Source organism: Crocodylus siamensis, chromosome 2 (assembly GCF_052110815.1).
Source record: "Crocodylus siamensis isolate JL-2025a chromosome 2, ASM5211081v1, whole genome shotgun sequence".
Taxonomy (NCBI): Eukaryota; Metazoa; Chordata; order Crocodylia; family Crocodylidae; genus Crocodylus; species Crocodylus siamensis.
This window is the reverse complement of record NC_143396.1, coordinates 240,718,962-240,741,789: the sequence shown is the minus strand read 5'-3', so window position 1 is coordinate 240,741,789 and position 22,828 is coordinate 240,718,962. Positions and strand designations below refer to the sequence as shown.

The following is a 22,828-nucleotide window of genomic DNA, read 5'->3' as shown; positions in this document are numbered from 1 at the left end:
AAAGACCTAGCTAGACAAAGCTTTGGTTAGGATGATCTAGTTGGAGATGGTCGTGCTTCCTTTGAGCAGGGGGTCCTGAGGTCCCTTCCAACCCTAATTTTCTGTGATTCTGTGCCTAAGTGAAGGGAAACACTGGGAGAAAAACAGATAATAAACTGCCTATGAATAATTTTTAAGTTAGAAATTAGTAGAACGTTTATAGGTATTAGGTACCTGAACGGTCTCCCAAAAGGAGTAGGGTAAAGAAGCGGACAGACAGCCTTAACTGTTTTGAAGATAGTGCTTAAGTTCTTATGAATGGGCTGCATGTGAAATCGCGCCTGAAATCAGTGCCCCATATTGCCCCTTACCAACAAAAAAACAGGAACAGGGAATTGAAACATTTAAAAAAAAAAAAGCCTAATAAGCTTTTTTTTTAAAATGTCCCATACCAAACTTATGGTATTTAAAATCTTTTTCTCTGAAGAAATGCATGGAAACGCCTTGCAACTCAGATCCATCTTTCTGATGAATAAAGAACTATATTACTTGCTGTTGCTTCAGGGAAATTAATGTATTGGTATAGCCAGTCTTATAAACTGTTTTGCTGCTGTGTATCCTCTCTCTGACTTTATTTGCAAGGAGACTATAAAATGTGTTGCCAGGTATGCTCTTGGCCTTTTACCCTGAGGGTGCCTCAGCACCTTCTCAAAGGCATTTGGGCCAGGGTGCATACCAACATACTTGCAACATCAGGCTTTCAAGGCTTTATGTAAACAGTGCTAAAAAGTCTTGCCAGTTAGTGACAGAGATAGGCTGACTGGTATTGGCTAATACAGGTCATAAAAAATTGGCCATCAGTATCAGCCCAAAAATTCTCTATTGGTGCACCGCTATTTAAAACTGTTTTTGTAGGATAAACTTGATCCCCAGAAGCGCAGGGGCTATCTATCCAGGGGTGGAAGGTTTGGGCAGGCTAAAAATGACCTCGTCAGGGTGAGGGGCTGGGTGGGAAAAGCACAGCCCTGAGGCTGGGGCAACTGGCTGGGCTTTCCCAGCCCTGGGGCTGTGGCTTAAACTTGTACAAATATTTGGTTTATCAGGTTAATCCATATTCAGTTTAACTCAGTTCATGTAACTTAAGTTCTTTAGGTGAGTTTAGATGGGGCTAGCCATTTTTCTTTTTTGCCCACTCTAACCTCCCTGAGCATCTGTATAGGTTGACTTAACCCTAGTTAAGTCAGTCTAAGTATAATGTCTATACCCACAGTGGGTAAGTCACTCTTTATGGACATGAGAGATGCAGCTTCAAATCCTCAAATGTTTCGAGTGAGCTAAACCCATCTTTCCCATATCTTATACAAGTGATCTAATCAATTAGATATTTGGCAAAAGGGAAACACTAAACAGCCACATTTTATATGGAACACTAGTGTTTAGGATTGTTCCAAGTGATTCATCGGATCAAGCTTTTCATGCAAGATAAGCAGAAGAGTGTCTACATGGTTCATGCATCCCAGTGGGATTTAGATATGAAATGAGCACTGTACTGCACGGTGTGTTGTGCAAAAGCAGAACCTTTAGGCATTTGGTTAACTTTAATACTAAAACAGGGAATCCTGTGAATTTTTAGCTATGTCTGCAAGCAGGCAGAGGTTTTAAGAATCAGAGTTTTGGAACTAGGTACCTAACATGGAAATTAGTCGGGACTTAAGCACCTACGTGGATCTAACCCTTTTTCCTTCTTCAAGGTTTCCATTCTGAAGTAGCTTCCAATTTTTTTTTTTTTGGTTTTTTTGTTTTTTTTAAACTAATAATTGGAGAATTTCTTCAGAGTGAGAATCCAGAACAGTCATTAAATAGGGACTTTCTTTAAAACACCTAGACATTCCACCCAGAGATCTCAAAGTACTTTATATATAAGTGGATTGAGCCTGGCAACACTCTTATGAGGTAGCTACATATTTTACTGATGATTACACTGTTGGTTAAGGTAGTAAAATGTTTTGCCTAAGGTTATACAGAATCTGTGAAAAGGACCCGGATTGCTTAACTCTCAGTCTTTAGGTAATCTTATTCATATTGCTATAATAATATTCTTAGAGTTATTAGGAGAATTGCTTCCCCCCTGCAGATTTTCATTCCAGCCATATTAGAGTTTTATGGATATGATTACAGAATTTATAGTGTACCTGGAATGAATAATAAAACTCACAAAAAGACTTCCTGTGTGCATTTTAAACAACTGTGTGTCTAAAATGTGCAATTAATAGGCAGTATCATATAATCTTGATGCTGAAAGAGTTCTAAAAGGAGTTTATGCCAGGTAGAGACTGGCTGCCGACCAAGATTCAGTGATCCAAGGACAAATAAAACCCCCATTTATAATCAAACTTTCAGCAATTTTAAGGAAATATTAACAGCTAATAAAAAAAAGTATGGATAAATCAGTCTGTCCAAACAAAGCCCCCACAGTGGGGCACCTGGATTCCAGTCACTGGGCAAAGTGGAACCTCTTTGACAGGAAAGTTTGAGGGGCCTGACTTAGAATAGTGTGGCCCTGCTTGATTAAAGTAGTGGGGCTAAAACCCTGGGCCTGATCTGTGTCATCTGGCCCTTGGGACTGCGCACAGCTACTAAAATTCGGTGGCAGGTGATTGGTGGCAGCTAATTTCTGTTCCCCTGCTGCCAAATTTCTGGACCTGTGTGGAGCCCTACAGTCCAGATAGTGTGGCCCTGCAGACTGGCTTGGTGCTTGATCGAGCCCACAGAGAAGCCACATGCCACTCATCTATCCCCTGGGTTAAAGGACTCTCAAGGAAGGAAGAATATGTGGGTTTGAATTGCAGAGGAAGGAACTGAAGCTGAATCTCTTCTATCCTATGCGAGTGCTCTAACCCATGAGTGAATGGGTGGCAGGGGATATAACATTGCCTCCTTTCAGAGAGGGCTCTTTGAAAGAAAGGTCTGAAAGGTCTGATGTACCGCTTTCCAGGTGAGGCTTCAAGGCTGTGAATCCTGAGTGAATGGTGTCCAGAGTAGGGTTCTGAAGCCTAAACACACTCCTCTCTTCCATCTTCCTTCATGACTGAACTAAGGGATGCCTTAGCCTGCTTGCTATTGTGAATCTTGTTTTGTTTTTACTCTCTCCATTGTATAAGCAGCCTGGGTGCCTAACTCAAAGCTATGGATTGTACCATTATTTAAGTCCGTTTTGAATATAATATTGTCAATCATTTCACGATTACAAGTCTGGCCTCAAAAATGCATAAAACTGTGGGGCATGTGGGTTCTAGTCATCTGTCCTCTGGTTTCAGGAATATTTAGAGAACACTATTTTTCACCTGGATGCTCCAAAGCAAATAAACAAAAAAACTTTGGCCTTTTCTTCCTCTCTTTTTTTTTTTGTTTTAACTGAAACATGAAATTTCCATGTAACGTGTCACAAAAAAAGCTTGAGACTTTAATAAAAACGCCATATATCACAAAATAAATACATGATGGAAACGCCAAAGTCCAGGTGTTTGACATTCACTCACTAGGAGCTTAAATTTGAAACTCTCTTTTTTCGGAAATGAATATGTATGGTTAGTGATCATGGGTGTCAAAACCCCAAGGTACAGGACTTATTTTTTGGATTGCAATGTGAATCCATGTATATTGCAGGATATGAAACCATTTTTATCATGAAGCTAATTTGGCTTTCAAGACCACGCATTTCTGCATGTAGTAAGACTTGAGCACCAGTAACAAGCCACTAATGAACCTGTAGCTGTTTCATTTACAAGATGAGATGCTTCTTAGCTGTGGGTGAAAATCAGGGTAATTCAGACATCTGAGTAGATTTTAATTGGGCTGTGATTGCTCAGATTACAAGCACCTAGTCACACTTTGTACCATGGCTGAAGAGAGTGGTTTAAAAAACAGTAACTAGCCATACCACCCAACTCATTTCAGTTTGTTGGCCTCAGCCTGCAGTTGGTATCTTAGTGTCTTTATATATTTGGAAAATGAGGTGAAAGAGATTCTGGAGTGAGAATTTGTGAATCTTATTACAGTAATAACGTTGGTGGAGGCCAAGATGCTAAAAATATCTAGGTTTTATGGTTTTATAATTTAAAATACTCTTGTGGTATTAGCCTCCAATACTTTAAAAAACAAAACTATACAAAGCCAAAATTCTACAGAACTACAGTCACAAGAAGCCCCCCCAAACCAACAATTTATTTCAAGTGATTTGCTTTCTAGTGTGTGAACCTATGCAATTTACACTTCCAAGCATTTGGCATAATCACGAGGGCTAGAATGTTGTTGTTAATCAAATAGTAAGATTCTTATAATCATGTTTTCTTGAGGTAGAGGTTTTAAATAAGCCATTTTTTTGGGTAGCTGTGTGAATATGACGATCCAAGCCTGAGAGCGCTGTTTTTGTGCAGGATATTAGTTCGAATTTCTCTAAAGATCCCAGTCACTTACAGTAGAGTTATTGTATTTCCATTTCCAAAAAACAGGACACCTCACTCCTAACCTGCAGCCCCCAGTCCCTGGTGCTACCCCTCATGCCTGACTGGCAGACACCTGACCCTGCTGGTGCCCTTCACTCCTGACCCACAGTCCCTTGCCCCCTAGGCTGTGCTGGTACCCATCAGTCCCAACCCACAACCCCGATCCCTGCTGCTGTCCCTCACTTCTGGCCTGCAGATGCCCTGGCTGTGGTAGTGCCCTGCACTCCTGGTGCACAGTGCCCCCCCATCCCTGCTGGTACCCCTGACTCCCAACCTGCAACCTCCCTACTCCCCCCAGCCCTGCTGGAGGGGGCTTCCAGCTGCTCCCATCCGGACAGGGCTGGAATTTGGTGGCTCTGGTTCACATGGGTGGCAGCAAAGTGAGTCTGGGACCATCACAGGCTGGAGGAAGGAGGAGAGGATACCTGTAGCATCCCCTGCCCGAGGCTGAGGCTCATGCACCATGCCAGGTGGTATAGCTACATCTTTCACCTGGGCAGCATCTTTCAGGTGCCCCGACCCACCTCTGTGAGCACAGGCACTGGGCTCTGGTGCCACCTAACATGGCCATACAGTTCTCCACTGCTCCCAATGGGCTCCCCCACCCCCTTCCCACACTGGAGGAGAGGCACGGCCTCCCTGCCCTGCTGCAGCCCTCATGCCTAGACACCATTCCCCACTGCTGGCAGGCACCCATCCCCTCTATGCTCCTCTCGCCCTGGCCCTCCAAAACCCTGCACCTCATAGAGTTACCTACATGCATCTGCTGAGGCTCCTTCCACCACCCTGCCTAGCTGGATGTTGGCCACATGTGTGCATGTGCAGATGCATATGGTCCCCTCTGCCTCCAGTAGTTCTCCCCCTGATCCCACTAGTGGAGCAGAGCAAAATCCTGGACATTTGCTCAGTTTGAAAAAAACTGCCCAGAGAGAGATCGGAGGACCCAAAAAGAGAGCATGTCCAGGAAAACCCGGACGTATGGTAGCTCTACTTACAGCTGTCACAGTTTTTAAGTCAGTATTTGTCAGCATTGTCACACTTCAGTATTTGAGAATTTTTTAGTTCTGTCTATAAACTCAGAGGACCAGTTAACTGTGTTATGTCAGATAAGCAGCATGGTAACTTAACAGCTTTAGTTTTTTTTATTCAAGTGAGGGCTGTGTCCTCCTTTTATGCATTTACCTTAGGCTAACTTTGAAAACTAGTCCACAGTTATTTAGTTTAGAATTTGTATGAAATGCTCTCAAATTTCAAATTCCAAGTTTTATTTCATAGATTCATAGATGGAAGAGACCTCAATGGATCGAGTCCGACCCCCTGCATAGACAGGAAAAAGTGCTGGGTTCAGATGACCCCAGCCAGATACGCATCCAACCTCCTCTTGAAGGGTAGGGGAGAGCACCACCTCCCTTGGGAGCCCTTTCCAGACCTTGGCCACTCTAACTGTGAAGAAGTTCCTCCTAATGGCCAGTCTAAAATAAAGTTATTTATTTATTTAATAATTTTTTTTACTTTGCTAATCACAATTGATCTGTAGTCCTGTGCTCTCTCCTCCTTTTTAAAATTTAGGTGTTTCCAAGTTAAATTGTTCTCTTAAAAATGCCCAAAATACATTTGTTCTAATCTTTACAGGGAATAATTCTACAAGGCTTACAGTAATTCTAATAGTAGAGTTGAAAGGCATATATTGTTTTATCTTATTTGTTACTAATTAATCTGATCTGTTTCACAAATTAAATGACAGCAGAATTTTCAACCTGTACTCGGTAATGCCTGTGTAAATCCAGAATATCTACCTGTATATTAAATAAAGGGGATATCACAGAAATTCCTTGCAAGCATTACATTTCAGGGTTTTACTTGTATGCTTATGGTAAATATTGGATCAAATACTAATTTGTAATACTATTATGATGATGATTTGTTTGTTTCTGTATTATTCGTGACTGGAATTGCCTCATGTTGTTTCTTGTTAGCTTCATAACATGCCATAGACTATTAGTTCGTTTCAAGAAATTCAATTTTTGGGCCACCTGTTGTAGTGACCATCATGCCTTATTGTACATGTACAAAGAACATTTAGGACGTTTGAACTTGAATGCCATTATTATTTGAGAGCAGGGAGTTTAGCTGTACATTAAACATCAGGCCTGATGCAATATGTACGGCTGCTCAGCTTGCCTAGCAAAGAAGGGTGGAAAATAGGGCATTCATAACAAATCACTGTAGTTTCCTTCAAAATTACTCAAGGTAATTTTTTTCCCTAAGAGGCAAATCACATAACCTTTTCATTAAAAAGATACAATTTATGAAAGCAAACATCTAGCTGTTATTTAAATTGGGTGACTGATTTTTGGGCTAGTTGTCAAATAGCAGTGTTGATCATAAAAGTAAATTGTTCAAAATAGGATAAAAAGGTCCATTTTGAGCGGTAGCTTTTAGATAACATTTTCCTTGGGGAAAATAAAGCATTTTTTCACATAATTAAGTCAGTCACATCTTACAGACTCTGTCTCATGGAAACAACAGACGTGTTTTGAATGTTAAACTGCCACAGGTTGGTTTTCATACATGGTAGGATAAGGATTTGCATATAGGCATTGCCATGAAGTACTAGGTACGGTAATTTAAGGTAAATCTATGTCCTGGTTTAACTTAGAGCTAAATGCTTCTTGGTCATTCCCTTAGCATCATATTTAAGTGAATTCAGCACCAGTGAGGACACTATAACTTGAGTGTTATATTACATTATGGTTTCACTCTCTTTCTTGCAGCAGAGAAATTGGGGAAGTTAATTAAGTGTAGATTAAGTGCTTTTACAAATCCCACTTCTGAGTGACAGAGAGGAAATTGCTGTGCAATTATTTTAATGTACATTGACAATATTAACTTTCAAATTAAGTCTCGTATGATTCAAAATTCATACATACTCTCCTGTAACTTAAGGTTCTTGGGAGTAATTTTTAATGTTTGACTTCTTATTTTATTTTAGAGAGAACATTAGTTTCCTATTTTCTGTTCCTGTTATCTCTGATCTACAATGAGTGCCAAATCTACTATCAGTAAAGAAATTTTTGCCCCACATGATGAAAGGATGTTGGGAGCTGTCCAAGTGAAAAGAAGAACAAAGAAAAAGATTCCTTTTCTAGCAACTGGGGGTCAGGGTGAATATTTAACCTACATCTGCCTGTCAGGTAAGACGAATTATTTTCACATTGAGCTTTTTTTTTGCTTTATCTTTTGAAGTTTCTTTAGTTGATTGGATGCCATCACTTCCTATAAGAAGTATAATGACTTGCATTTTAATAATACAGGCAGTGAGTTAGGATCGTTACATCCTTAATATTCATACCTTTAAATGGAGCAAGTACTGTATTTACTTGAATATAGATGAGGTTCTCCCCCTTCCCCCCAATCAGCATGGGGGTGGGGGGAAAGCTCCTCGTTTTATATTGCATATGAAGAAACTTCATTAAATATATTACCTGTCATTAAACTGCTGCCAAAAGCAGTATGTGCTCAGTAATGAAAGCCAGCTATGAAGCTGCTTAAAAGTTGCCAACACTGAGGATGGTTATGAATCACATGGCACATATTGGGCTTACATACTGATCGGAACCTACTTTTCCTTTTAAAAAAAAAAAAAAATTGTCCAAAGTCAAATCTATTCTAAATCTTTGTGAACCATTCAAGAACCATATGTGGCCCTGCTACCAGCAAGCATCTTCCACTACCGCCTGGGGCTTCAGATATTTCCAAAACCTTTGGAAGTATCCAAATAATCCAAATCCTTTGGCGCCCTATGTGCAGGCCCAGGCCTAGAGGCTTGGGGTTTGGATATCCCTGAGTTTTGCTTGCCCTCCACTATATGACCGCAGGAGCAAGGTAGGGAGGAGTCTCCCATTTCCATAAAGTCGGCATGTAGCTGAGATCCTTCCACTGGGAGTTAAAGCAGGAGGCTAACTGCATTACTTCAGTCAGGGTACTATTCCCTGCCATGTTCATAGTTTTTTCCTGCCAGTAGGAAAACCACTTGGTCATTTACATTTTCCCTGGCAGTAAGTGAACCTACTACTAGGTTAGTGCAACCCATCTGAACAAGACGTATGGCAGTGCCTATTGCAGGGGTCAGCAACCCCCAGCACGCATGCAGAGCATGACACGCAAGGCCATTTTGCTGAGCACACCACTGCCAGCCCAGGCTCTAAGCAGCTGCTGCCAGCTGTGGAGCCATGCTGCTCCCAGCAAGCAGCTGGGAGGCTGCAAGCAGACGGGGCCCCGAGGGCTGGCTGCAAACCGCTGCTCCGGTGTCTGGCATGTCAGCCCTCTGGTACCTTCCAGGGTAGACATTTGTGGGTTTTTTTCAGCATTCTGGCCAAAAAACATTGCCTATCTGTGGCCTATTGCATTCAGTCCCTCTCAGTCCTGACTCTCTTTTTGAAGTCACAGTGAACCAGTATACTGAATATGTTTTGACTGCCTCTTCACTCCCACAGCTGACCTGCACCTTTCTTTCCCATTTTCAGTTATTCCTGTTTCTTTACCACCCTTAAATGTCTGGCAAACATCACCAAATGGGGCTTCAAACAGTTCATCCAGAATCCTTCTTTCAACCCCTCTCTCAGCCTGTTGCATATGATTAGCGTGGTCCTATCTTCGCTGATGAGGTGCAGAGCTCCACCTCAGGGTATAAATTTTTGGAGGATCCCAGGACTTATGACAAGAACACCCAGTTCAGTCATGAGTAGGGGGGCTAATTAGCCTTTGTGGAGGGTATCTGGCGTACACACACATACTGAGCAGTGCTGAGCTAAGGGGTCACAGTGACTTGAAATGCTGTTGACTCTGTTGGGGCCCAGCCCAGTGAACTATATGGTAAATCATGGGTCTTTTGGCTTTGCATTTGTATCAGACATGTTTATTTCATAGTTAGTAGGGTCAGAAGGGACCTGAGCAGATCATCAATTCTGACCCCCTGCCTTGGCAGGAAAAAGTCCTGGGGTCAAACGACGCTAGTAAGGTGTTTGTCTAGCCTTGTCTTAAAGACGTCCAGGGTAGAAGCCAGCACCACTTTGCTTGGAATTTGATTCCAGATGCTAGTCGCTCTGACAGTGAAGTAGCGTCTCCTGATGTCTAGTCTGAATCTACCCTCTGCCAGCTTGTGACTGTTATTTCTAGTCACTCCTGGTAGTGCTTGGGGGAACAGGGACTCCCCCAGTGCCTGCTGGTCCCCCTCTGACTAGTTTGTAACAGGCCACTAGATCCCCCCTCTCAGCCTTCTCTTGTGGAGGCTGAACAGGTTCAGGTCCCATAGCCTGTCCTCATAGGGCCTGCCCTGCTGCCCCCGATCATGCAAGTGGCCCTCTTCTGGACCCTCTCAATGCTGTCCACATCCCTTCTGAAGTGCAGCACCCAGAACTGGATGCATTACTCCAGCTGTGGCCTGACCAGTGTCACATAGAGGGGGAGGATCACCTCCTTGGACCTGCTTGATATGCATTCACAGATGCATACAAAGTGTGGTTGGCCTTCCTGACTGCATCCCCACACTGCCAGCCCATGTTCATTTTGGCATCAATGATGATTTGAAGGTCCTTTTCTGCCTCTGCACTGATGAGAAGGGAGTTCCCCAGGCTATATGTATGCTGCTGGTTCTTCCTCCCCAAGTGCATCACCTTTGCACTTTTCAGTGTTGAATCCCATCGTATTCCCATCCGTCCATCTCTGTAACCTGTCTAGGTCTGATTGCAGCCTATTCCTCCCTTGTAGCGTGCCTACATCCTCCCGCATTTTAGTGTTATCAGCAAATTTGAATGGGTTGCTTTTTACCCATGAAGATGTTGAACAGCATGGGCCCGAGGACTGAGCCCTGGGGAATCCCACTGCCCGCATCCCTCCAGGTTGAAAATGACCCATCCACCACCACTTTCTGGGTGCGGCCCTCCACCCAGTTAGCAACCCATTTGACTGTGTGGGTGTCGACACTACAGTCCCCCAGTTTCTTAATGAGAATGGAGTGAGAGACCGTGTCGAAGGACTTCCTGAAGTCCAGGAAGACTATGTCCACTGCTACCCCTGCATCTAAAGTTTTCAAAGACAGTTTTTCAAATTTGCCCCTTTTTCCTGAGCATGTGGAAGTGTAGAGTCTGACAGTAATGAGGGGAAGAGGCTGCAAGGGAGAAGTTGGAGGGGAGGCAGAGAGCAGCAGGACTATCTGACTCCCCAGATTTATTTTCCCTTTTGTAGTAGTGGGAATGGAACAAATTCAAGGCAATCTTCCAATAGTTAGATTCCAATAAATTTTCCATTTACAGATTCTGATTATTGGGGGGGTGGTCTTATATTCAAGTAAATATTGTATGTATCATATCATGTGCTATAGCTCAGAGAGAGAAAAAAGATAGTTTGGTTAGATCATATTTCCTTTTGGTATTAGAGTATGACAGCATAATTGCACAGTGTGAACTTCCTTACTTCTTTTATATGTTACATTTGGAAATACTGGTTCTTTGTTAATTGATTCTGGATTTTTTCTGAAGTATGCATTTTACACTGTACCCATTTATTGCACTCTTAAATTTCCTTTAGTTGTCTGAAACTAATACACTCCCTCTTTTTTCTTTCAAAGATCCCTGTGTGTATGATTATATCACTAGGACCATGGCAACATAACTTTAACAGAAAATTTTTCAGATCAGTGAAGAAACCATGCTAATTTGAAAGGAGATGAAAAGCCAGAAATTTCTCTAACAGATTAGAGGTGAGGGAGGGAAAGTAAAACATAAAACCCTTTTTCAGGGAATGTGAAAAAAATGGGAGGGATAAAATGACTACTGTCTAGGTGTTTAAGTATGTGTTTAATGGGTGGTGCTGTGTCTCAGTAGGCTTTTTGCCAATATGTTAAAAAACCCTGAATTTGAATTTGGTAACTAAGGCAAGGTGTAATGCTGGTTATGATTTGATGCATTTTTTCCTCCTAGCTGAAAATAACTGACTGATTAAGTTTCAAATGTGAATAATAGAATCATAATTTGAATAAGTTCCTGTTATCTTTCATATCTGGTCTTTTAAAAAAAAAAAAAAAGGAACTATATCTTAAATGTCCTTTTTCTTATTTAGATTGTGAGTACCATAACAAAAGAACTTGCATACAACATAAGTATTTGCCCAGCAGCTGAGTGGTTTTGTTTTTTAAGTACCCAGATGATAAAGATATACTTTTGACCAGAAATATTACTGCAACTAAGAGATAATAAAAAAGGAAAAAGAGGGGGGCTTGAACATTTCCTTTTAAAAGGAAAACAGTTGGTTTAAACACTGAAAATTAAATTTAACTTTAAAAACAAACTTTGATTAAAAATTAGGACACACAAATTATTCCATTATTTAAAGATCATTTTTTCCCCATGATTTTACTTCTAAACTAATATTCTGCTGCAGCTTTTGAAAAAAACAAAATCTTGCAACACGAAGAGCTTAGAGGTGACTCATTGTAACTCTCTTGAATGAAAGAAATGCAAAATATTTAAAAACAAAAAAGGCATCAAGCAACTAATATACAGTTTATTTTAATCATGATTCTTGATGTAATTAAATCAAAAACACTATTTTAAACTTGGGACTCAAAATAAAAATTATGTCATGGATGGCAACAGAAAAATACAACTCTGCCCCATCTCAACATGCTGTGGTCCTGGGCACATACAAATACAGTGCCTGGGAGCAATGAACTGAGGCCATGCATGCTAGATTTTATTGTGTCACATTACTTTCACATGTAGATTATCAGCTTAGTTCAGAGAGGTTTTACTTTTTTTTTAAATGTGTAGCTGTCATTTTGGTGTTAAATACGTGTTTTATAACAGTACCTTATGTGCTGGAGTGTATTTTCCTGAACTTGAATATTACCTGGAAACTCTCAAAACTTGAGTACATCTTGGGCAACTAAAATTCTTAGTTTTAGTTCCCTCAGATTTTAGGCTGTAGTGGGTAGTTTTTCTGTAATTCCTTTTAGTCCACTACTTTAAAAGATAGAAACAGTTCATGGGGCTCCCTGCTGCTTGGGAATATGTCAGTCAGGCTGATATTTCCTGCCAAAGCATTTATTCTTCTTACTGCCTTCCTTCAAGCAATAAATACAGCACTAATGTATTTGAGTAATAATATTTTCACATTATTTACCTCCAAATACTTGTTTTAAGCCTGTCCATATTTTTAAACTTGTGATAGCCTGGTTTTTGGTGGCTAACGTGATGTGCATAATCTCAAAAAACAAAAAAACAAAATCCATGAATATGAAAATACTTATATTGTGGACTTGGAAGATATTTATAGTCAAGTGGAAGCCTTGGAGAATCTAGTTACTTTTCAGTTTTCTTGGTCCTTACCCCTACATGTCTGCTTCTTTTAAAGCAATAGGAGTTGTGCATTTACGATGAATGTTTTTTGCACAGTTATGACAGTCAAATACAGTTAAAAATACCATTATGTAAACACTTAAGTCTAATATGAAAGCAGTTACCAGGTCTGATTTTTACCTGTGGTTTAAGATGATATGCAAACTCTGGCTTTATGCAGTTATAAGGAACTGGAAGTGATATTGGTGACCATGGTAAAAAATAATGAAAATTCCTTATTATATAAATGCATACATCATGCTTGAAGTGTCACTAGGCTGGTGCTCTTGAACTGTCTTTTCCGAGGAATAACTTATTTCCAATACAAATTAAATATAATTTAAGTATAAAACAGTAGCAATCATTCCTTATAGCATATGTGTACTATATATGCTATAAAAGGAGAATCATTTATGTCCATATGGACTAATACAGACAGCTTGTATACTACATATGGGTGTGGGTGAATGTGCTTGCATGCTTCAGTGTTTACATGCAAATATAAAGGTAGATTTTAAATATTGCTATATATGTAAAGGATCTGGCTATTTGGATGGAATTTCAGTATGAGTGAGCTTCAAAAGAGTGCACAATTGATATCATTGGTACAAGCTTCTCTTGCTTCCTTTATGAGCTGTGAATAGTTCAGAATATTGGTTCTTTCTCTCTGTCCCTGGAAAGTGGCTCCCATTCTAAAATGCAGGGTGAGTCCTTGTATTTTGTACTGGATAGAAATATACAAAGTCTTAATTGCATAGAGGTGGAACCATATCTACATGTGAATGCACAGACTTGCATGGTAGGCATAGTTGTAATGTCCAAGTGCTGGAGGGATTATGTTGAGAAGAGGGAATGGAGGAGGGGGTACTAAGATAGTATCCAGGTATGGAGTAGTTTTCTCTCCCCTTCCCACACACATGTGTACATACATATACACTTGCCTCCCTCGCTTCAAGATCCCTGCTATAGCGCAAAATCTTGATGAAATATTAGTGATTATAGCAACACTTCCCGTATTACAATTTCCAAAAAAGACAGTTGAGGTCTATGAAGTCATCAATTTAGGCATTTTTTTTCTCCCTGAGATCTGCCATTGCATTGACCTTCTGCTCCCCCCCTCCTCTTTCTCACAAATTTCATTGAAGCTGGGTTGGATTTTTATTTTGCTTTCTCTGAAGTAAAAGGAAAAAAAAAACTTTCATGAAGTAACTTGCTTACCAGGGATTACTGGCTAATTATGGTACTTTGCTCTGCTCTTTCCTGCAGATATGCAAAAAGAGGGTATGTACAGTTGCAAAAAATTACAGTAACAGCTTACTGTGCATCTTTTGCCTTATGTCCATGTACCTATAATCCTAGCAGGCAAGGTGACAGACTTCACTTTCATCCTACAAAACTGACACAGAAGTTTTAAGGAAGATTTTTTTTTTTTTTCATTTTGTCTCATTGTTCAGTAAAATGTTATGAAATGTATGCTGCACTTAAGCAAATCAGGTTATGTATGGCATTATGCTTCCCTGTTAAATGTATTGCCAGAACCATATGTTAAAATTCAGGTTAGGCCCCACAAAAAAGTTTTAGCTTAATTTTTTTTTTTTTAAATCAGTCTAGTAAACTAAATTACATTTGGTGCACAATCATTTGGTAAGTAAAGCCTTACAGAGTTGTCTTTTCTTCCTTGTCCTTATGTACTAGTGAAGTGAAGAATCTGAAGTATACATACTTAAATAAATCTGCAATTTTTCATTTCACAATTGCCCAAAGGAAAAGTGATGAGCAAGGGGAACTCGAACAAAAGTGCAAAGTAATAGTAAGAAATTACTGAACAATAATCAAAAAAAGATGATGTTTTCTCCCTTTCTAAAACAGAACCCTGGCATTTATCTCACAGTGGCTGCTTCTCCTAGTCTTTGTTTGGTTTTTGAAACCTCTCTACTACCATGTCAGACAGGATATGTCACATGAGAAACTTGCAAACAGCACACATCTTAGTCATAGTCTTATCTACAGATTGTATTACAGGCAATACATGCTTAAGTTCAAAGTAGTTTGCATATGAACAACAGATGGGACAGAAAGCCTGTCCTCCAGAATGAATGTTGTACGTGGTACTTGAAATATTTCAAGACAAGTAGATGGCACAAAATGGTTGTGTAAGTATTAGCTGCAAATTAAATTCCAGAAAATAAAAGAGCTGGATGCAGAGTAGGATAAAAATAAATCTTAAGATCAGAAGCACACACTGGGCACATCTAAACATGAAATTAATGTGAAACAATAATATCATACCAGAGTTTATTTCTTCTGGGCACTGTGTTTACATGTGCACCTGGGACCAAAGCACCTTGAGACAGGTTGAAGCAGCCTTGGCTGGCAGGAGACCCAGCGTGGGGCTGCTCCCATCTGGCCCAACATGCTGTAGAGGGTCCAGCTAGAGCACGAGGGTGCTCCTGTGCAGGGATAGTCAGGCAGCGGGCAGTATGGCACTGAAGCATCCTTGTGCCCCACCCAACCCCATCAGTGTTTACATGTGCATTGCTGTGCACTGAAGAATGCCACCATAGTATATTACTTGTTTACAAGTACTAACCAGTGGTGAAATTGATTAGTTTACTGCAGCCTAATAGGGCCATAGACACATACACTGAGACTTTACTTCAGAGCTAATTAGGCAACTTCTCAGTGAATGTCTTGTGTAGATGTGGGCAGACAACATTCTTTGGGTAAATGTGATATCTTTTATTAGACCAACTACAGTAAAATCTTTGTTATCCAGCATTTAAGTAACTAGAAATTCTATTAACTGGAATTTCTGGCTGGCTGGCCAGGTGTGAGGGAAAGCTCACATGCGGTAGCTGCAGATGCCACCACAATGCGCTGCTGCTGTTTCTGCTTGATCTGTGGCAGCTCCTCATCTTCCCCCCACAAGCTCTGCGTTATCTGAAAACCCCTGCTGGGTTATTTCAGATAACTGGAGTTTTTACATAACTGGCAATCCCCTTACCCTGAGGATGCCGGGTAACAAAGATTTTACCGTAAATAGTTGGAAAAACGTTTCTTTGCAAGCTTTTGGGTACAAACACTCTTCTTCAGGCAGAGGGAGAGTCTGCAGTTGTATTGTCCAGTTGTGTTGTGTTGTATTGTGTACAACAGTTTGTAGCTTAGAAAATAATAGTTAACTGTGAAGAACAGTTTGTAGCTTAGAACATAGGTGTGTCACATGTATGAGCTATACATGTAACTCAGTGTAACATTTACTTTTTATTTCTGTCCATTTTCTCATCCAGTAGTAAATATCTTAAGTTTCTAGTTGTGTATATAGCTCATACATGTGACACAACTATGGTCTAAGCTACAAACTGTTATTCTACACTACTTTTGATCTCTACCATTCAGTTAAACTTCCAGCTTTAAGGGCATATCACTACTGCCTCACTTGTGCACCAGGAAATGCTACAATAGGTTCAGTTTTGGTTCTTCTCAACCATGGTTGTTTCTGAAAGTGCCAGTACTTCTAACCTAAGGCATTCTGTGCTTGTTAAGGGAAATTTTACAGAAGGGGCTCTGGCATGTTTGGGGAAAATCCTGTTCTACCTCTTGGGTCCCTAAGTGGATTTTGGTACCTACATGTGATCCAATGCCAGATTTTTTCAAGGCCCTGGAAAAACATTAATGTGCCCACTTCTGTAGCATGCCATCCTCTTACGCTTAATATTAAGTGACAGGAAGCTGCAAGCAGGAAAAAGATCCATCTACCTTTTGCAGTGTTTTTTAAGGACCCATGCAGAGTGCAACAGAATAAGACTCAAATCCATTTCAGGCACCTAAAAGGTGAAATGGGATCAGGCTCTTAATCTTCTCAGATCAATTCAGCATTTCTATATAATTCGTAGAGCTGCATGAGGGAGCCTTGGCAAAAGAATGCATCAGCTTAAATGTGGAAAATGAGTTATTTGTGACATTACAAAATCTGTGTCTTTTCTGCCTACTTTAATGGTATATGTTTGAAGCTGAAGGATTCTGTGCAGAGGATCCTGTGCAGAGGCCTTAAATGGCTGGAGAGAAGCCGCCTTTCTCCTACCCCACCTCCCCATTTTGGATATATCAGCATCTGGTAGGGGTGTTTTTGAATTACTTTTTCCATTCCAGGCCCATATTTGGCAACCTATGTGTGTACTACATTTTTTTTTTTTTTCATGACCGTGAACTTTGCTCAGATGCACAGCACTGGAAAGTTGGCAACGTTTAACTTGTTGCTGAACTTCAAATATTGGCTTTCACTTTCATGTGCAAAGGGAATTAGTGCTTGTATTTATTATGCATCAGTTCATAAGAAAATAGGTTTATGAGAGAATTGTGTGCGACTGTCTCTGATCTTCTAAACTGGAGAATGACTGGCTAATTGCAGTACTGCAGAGAAGGATCTTGTGAGTTAAAGTATACCAGAGATGTTCAAGATATAGCTTGTGGGCTGGATCTAGCCTGAAAAGATGTATCATTTGGCCTGCAGTGCTACATGCCACATGCAGCATTTACTAGCCCAGGCGTGCCTGTAGTGCCTAGAATGTGTCTGGCACAGGCTGCACACAATTCCGGGGTGGTTTGGCCTTGTACTATATGTAGTGCCAACACTGAACTGGCCCGGCATGCTGGATCCAGGGCTGGTCCAGATAGGGCCCACAGATCCGCACTGGATCCAGTGTGCAAGGCTTGTCTGGCACGGTCGTCACATGCAGCATGAGCGCCCCAGACTGACCCTGCATCCTGTAGTGTGCATCCTGGACTAGCCCAATGCACTGCATGCTGTGGTTAGGCTGAGGCCAGGGCATACTTCATACAGTGCATGCAGCTAGAGCTGGTGTGTATACTGCAGGCCACCCATGGGTCTGGTCCAAGGTGCACACTGCATGCAGTGTCCACATCTTAAAAGCTCTGTAGGCTGGATCTGGCATATGGGGCAAGTCCTATGGGCCCAATCTAGCTCATGGACCGGCCCCATGCCCCTTACCCTGCCTAGGTGATCTTGCGAGGTCCCTTCCAGCCCCACTTTTTTGTGAACCTATGATCTTTACTAGAAACTCATTTGCTTAACCTAGCCCTTGTCTAATTAACTGGTGAATAATAGTGCCTTCCTGACATTTCATGTACGCATGATGGATTAACATATAGTAGTCTTCATCACTGTATAACACTTAAATTGTGCTCATTGTTAATGCTTCTAGTGAGTTAATATCTGTAAAAATGACTGTAAAAACAGTGCTAACGTTTTACAGTATTAAATATTGGGTGGAAGGTATGTAGCCTTTGACTCTTGTAGAATCAATATAAAGGAATTTCTATATTCCTTAAACTTTTCTCAAACTTGAAACCATTCCTATTGCTTCTATCACCTTCTTCACTTAATGCTTTTTTATAAACCTTAATTATTTCTCTTTACACTGTTTAAAGGCTTAGTCTTAATGGAACTAGAGTTCTTTTATCAAACACTTAAATAGAATTTGTGGACTTTAAATCTTTCTTTCCTTTTCTTGGTCTCACAGACAGTAACAAGGAGTTCTCTGAGGAATTACCTTTGTGCTTTTTTATTGCGGTGGACATCTGTTTGCTTTAAGATGGGACAGCATGGACAGCCTGGAGCTGTCTGTGATCTCCTGCTGCCCCAGGAAGGAGCTGTAGGGGCGTGCGTCTGTGTGCACACAGGATTGGGTCACAGGAGCACCTACCTGGATTTTGCTTTTTGCAGAGGCACTTCCTGAGTTGGATTCACTTGGCACGTGCCTCTGCAGACGAGAGAACCTCAATTATGCCCATTTGTAGACATGCATACCTAGGGCATTCAACTTGAGTGTGTCTGGAAATGGGGAAACCCAGGTTTCTCCAACTGCAGAGGCATTCCTCTGTTAGTAGGGAAACTCATGGGTCCTCCACTAGTAGAGACGCACCCTAAATATTGCCTATAGGACTGGGGTCTAGCCACTCTGGGAGCAGGAAAGGCCTGATTGTGTGGGTTGATCTGTGATGTGTGTTTTACCCAGTGAAGTGGATCAACTGTGTTGAGACGCATCCTGGTACAGCTGATCCACTTCATTTGGTGATATCTGTTTAGACAAGGGGTGAGTAATTATTTAAGTTGGAGGGCCGCTTAATGAGTTCTAGTGAGCTGTTGCAGGCTGCAAGTGTAGCCCCACCCCTTGGCAGGTGCCTTGCCCCCTAGTTGCCATTTTGGGACTGAAAGTCCTACCCCTAACTCCTGACTTTTGCCACCAGAATTCCCTCCACTTGCCTTCCGGAAGTACTCCTTTTGGGAAGGGTTGCCATTTTGAAACCAAAAAACCCCAAATAATATGCTAAGTCAAACACCTATAACATATTTTAATTTTACTGCAAAAAATATTTTTGTCATGATTTGTGTTTGCATACTGTATATAGAGTATTGCATAATAACTAAAACATTAAGTCTTATTGTTGTATATTGTATGTGTGTATGGTGGGATATCGGGGTGTGTGTGAGAGCAGGTGTGGCTGTGTGTGGGGAGCAATAGGGTATTGGGGGGGTGTATACATGGAGTTGTGGGGGCAGGGTGTGGGTTTGTGGGGTCTGAGGGAGGTTGGAGGAGTGTAGGGACACCCTACACGCTCCCCCACTGGTGCACTGGCCACAGAGCAGCAGGCGGCAGGGACTCGGGGAGGTCATGGCCTGTACAGGCCCTGCCACCCAGTGGTATGCGGCTCCAGCTAGAGCTACAGGTGTGGGTAAGGAGCACAGCTCGGCCAACCTGCTTCTATCGCATGGGGTTCCCCGCGGTACATGTGCAGCTTCTGATACTTCTGCGACACTGGAGGAATCCCTGCATGATGGAGCCAGCTGCCTTCACTGCTCCCTGCTGTGCAGGTCCCTGGTCTCCCCCAGGAAGTATGGGGTGGGAGTGGGGCTCCCCTTGACTTCTGGTGGAGTCCCAGGACCCACAAGGCAGGGAGCAGTGAAGCCAGCCGGCTCCTCCATGGCAGGGGGGTGGGGGGGGTGTTCTTCCAGTGCTGCGCAAGTACCAGAAGCTGCATGTGCACTATGGGAAGCTCTGCATGATAGAGGCAAGCTGGCTGGCTTGTACTCCCCGCTTCTACCTGCAGCTCTGGCTGGAGCTGTGTGCTGCCAGGCAGCAGTGCCTGCGCAGGCCATGAGGTCCCCAAGTGCCTGCTACTGCAGGGGTTGTGCGCTATGGAGGGGAGTGTGAGTGGATCCCCCCACACCCTGCCCATGCGAGCTCTGTGCTCCTGCCACCCTCTGGGCGCAGGCTCCAGGCTTTGCAGTACCACCAGACCCAGACCCATGCTTCCTGCTTCTGTCCAGCTGAAGCTCCCCCTCTCCCCACACTGCTACTTTCTTACCTGGTACCTGGAGTGAGCAGGACACTGGGGAAGCCAAGCAGGTCCCCCATCACCTGCAGCAGTGGCAGCAGCAGCCCCGCCTGGAAGCTGTGTGCTGACTGGGCTGGAGCCTTCTTCCCACGTGGATGGGAGCAAGGTGTGTGGGCTGGATGGGGTATAATTAGTTGGTGGGCACCTGTAGGCCATATGGAATTACCTGGCAGCCCAGATCCGGCCCATGGGCCACATTTTACTCCCCACGCTGGTTTAGACCTTTTCTCCAGCAACTCACCTCTACAGGGGGTGTAGCTTTCTCAGGGGCCTGGACAAGTAGGGCATTTGTACATGTGCAGTGGTGGGGGGGACAGATGGGACTTTAATTAGAGTTACTCTGAGAGCTGCTCTAATTAAAGCTCCTGGAGTATCATGTGTATTAGTGTCCCATGCTGGAAAATGGCAGCAGGGGCACTTTAAAGCTCATTCAACGGGCTTTAGTTAAAGCACCCCCGTCACCATTTTTTAGTGTGGGGGCACTGCTAAATGTGATGCTGGAGTCTGCTGGGGTGTGGTAATTACCATGGTCCTGCAGACTTGCTTAATGGAGTCTGCTCTGATGTGCTGTAATTATGTGCATTGGAGCAGCTTTGATGCGAATGTATAGGAGTCTGTATAGTCCCCGGAACTAAGGACCATCATGGTCTTAGCCACCTTTTGTTCCAAATTCAAGGCACACTTCTTTAACCAACAAGTACCAACTTGAGAATAGGTCTTTTATATTAAACCATGTTGTTTTGTGTGTTTACTATGTTTCTTTAAAAAAAAAATCCACTATGTACACTTCTTCCCCTCATGGGAGGATTAGAAAACCACTGGATAAGTTTGTTTAATGCACTGCTGGATGGCATAACAATGGCTCAGTGGGTACAGTAGCATAACAGTAGGTTAGAGAGTAGGCCTGATTGCCTAAGGAGGTGCACTGGAATGGAGCTAGGAGGGTCCCTGTCTTTCCCACCACCCATCTACTCATACTTGCCCCTTCCCTGCAGCTACAGTAGTGCCCTGGTGGTGAGTGTACATAGTGCAAGATCAGAGGGCGGAGTTTCACTGTCATGTTTAAATGGCTGCGTGACGTGTCAGTGACAAAAAAAAAAAATGGTGATGATAGCTTCATCCCCACAGTAGTAAACCTCTGGCTGTTGCTTTTGTGGAACTGGCCAGTTATACTTCTTGGAAACTGCAGTTGAAGAAATTATTCATCTTGGACCATTTTATCATGGACAACCTAGATTATTTTTTAAAGATAATAGTATGGTTATAATAGTATGGCTGTACATATTGTTAGTTTTAACTGAGTGGAGGGGTGGGATTAACATTTTTTTTTTCATTATGCCCTTGTTGTTGTGTTAAATATTGTGCTGCTTTTTGCTGAAAACTGCTTCATTGTGATAGTGTCAGAAACTGAAAAGCTCTTATGTATTGAATAGATACAGCAGGTTGGTGCAGAAAAGCTCTTTCCATCATAATCTACCTAATATTTAAATCAAGATCTTAGAGGTAATTCTTGTAGAGCTTCTCAGTGTCTATGTCCTACCTGCATTTTGGTTTTTTTAATCCTATTGGCAATGGACTAAGACTGACTTGCTTCACATAGGTTGTCAGGATGGGTACTAGACAGCAATGATTTTCTTGGCACTACCTTAACATAGATTGGATTCGTGCCACTCATGTAATTTGTGGAACCCATCCCAATTTACCCACCTCAGAACTAGCAGAAACCATGGAAGTGATTATTTCCATCAGTGCTGGCTGATATTTCTGTTTGTGGAATTGTATTGCATATTGTGGTTTGGAAGATTGACTGCAGTAACATGATTAATGTTCTATTCAGAAAAAGTTCTGTTGTCATGTTACAACTTTGAGCTTCACTTTTGGATGTTGTTGTCATAAGGTCCAATCTGAAAACAGGTCATCTAAATGTATTTAAATTGTGTCTATATCTGAAAGTTATTTTGCTTAATTTTGTTTCTGCATGCTGATAAAATTTTTACCCAAATCTCTGTACTTTCCTCAATTCAGCTTACTTATCTACTTCATGGACACTTTGAAAAACTTACTCCACAATAATTTATCCCATTTATAAAGTGATCAGGCACCTAGAAACCTTAAAGAACACTGACTTTCAATACTATTTAAGCTAATAAGTGCCTGAGTCTATTTCATAAAAGGGAGTTCAAAGCCTGAATCACATTAGAGTTTTCAAAAACTTGAGGCCTTGTTCAGATTGTGGTAGTGGGAAGCAGTTTACTTTTTGTTTGGGGTCTGACTTGTCTTTTTTAATCTCCCTATTGATTGTTTCTGTCTTCTTATTTATTAATTAATTAATGAATTCACTTTAGCAGGCAACTTTTTTGATGCCATCCAGAATAATCCATTTAATATGCTTATACATAGCTCGGTGTGATTGTATGATCTATGCTACTGATATATACCGGGGGGGGTGTTCCTCAGAAGAGTTTTGCATTGATGAGAATTTTACTACTTTCATACTCTGAAAGTTATGTGCAATCCAAATAAGTAGTGCTC

The 22,828-nt window shown here is 41.8% G+C and overlaps 1 protein-coding gene across 3 annotated transcripts in view; it reads left to right on the top strand.

The window, feature by feature from the left end:
- STXBP6 (syntaxin binding protein 6) overlaps nucleotides 1-22,828 on the top strand; it is a 250,309-nt gene that overhangs the window by 42,760 nt on the left and 184,721 nt on the right. For 2 of the 3 annotated variants that reach the window (XM_090033525.1, XM_090033524.1), the window contains exon 2: nucleotides 7,477-7,678. The exons of the other annotated variant lie outside the window; for it this stretch is intronic. In XM_090033525.1, the coding sequence (XP_089889651.1) occupies nucleotides 7,525-7,678 (154 nt within the window). In that variant the 5' untranslated portion in view covers nucleotides 7,477-7,524. The remainder of the gene's footprint in view (nucleotides 1-7,476; nucleotides 7,679-22,828) is intronic. 3 annotated transcript variants of the gene reach the window in all.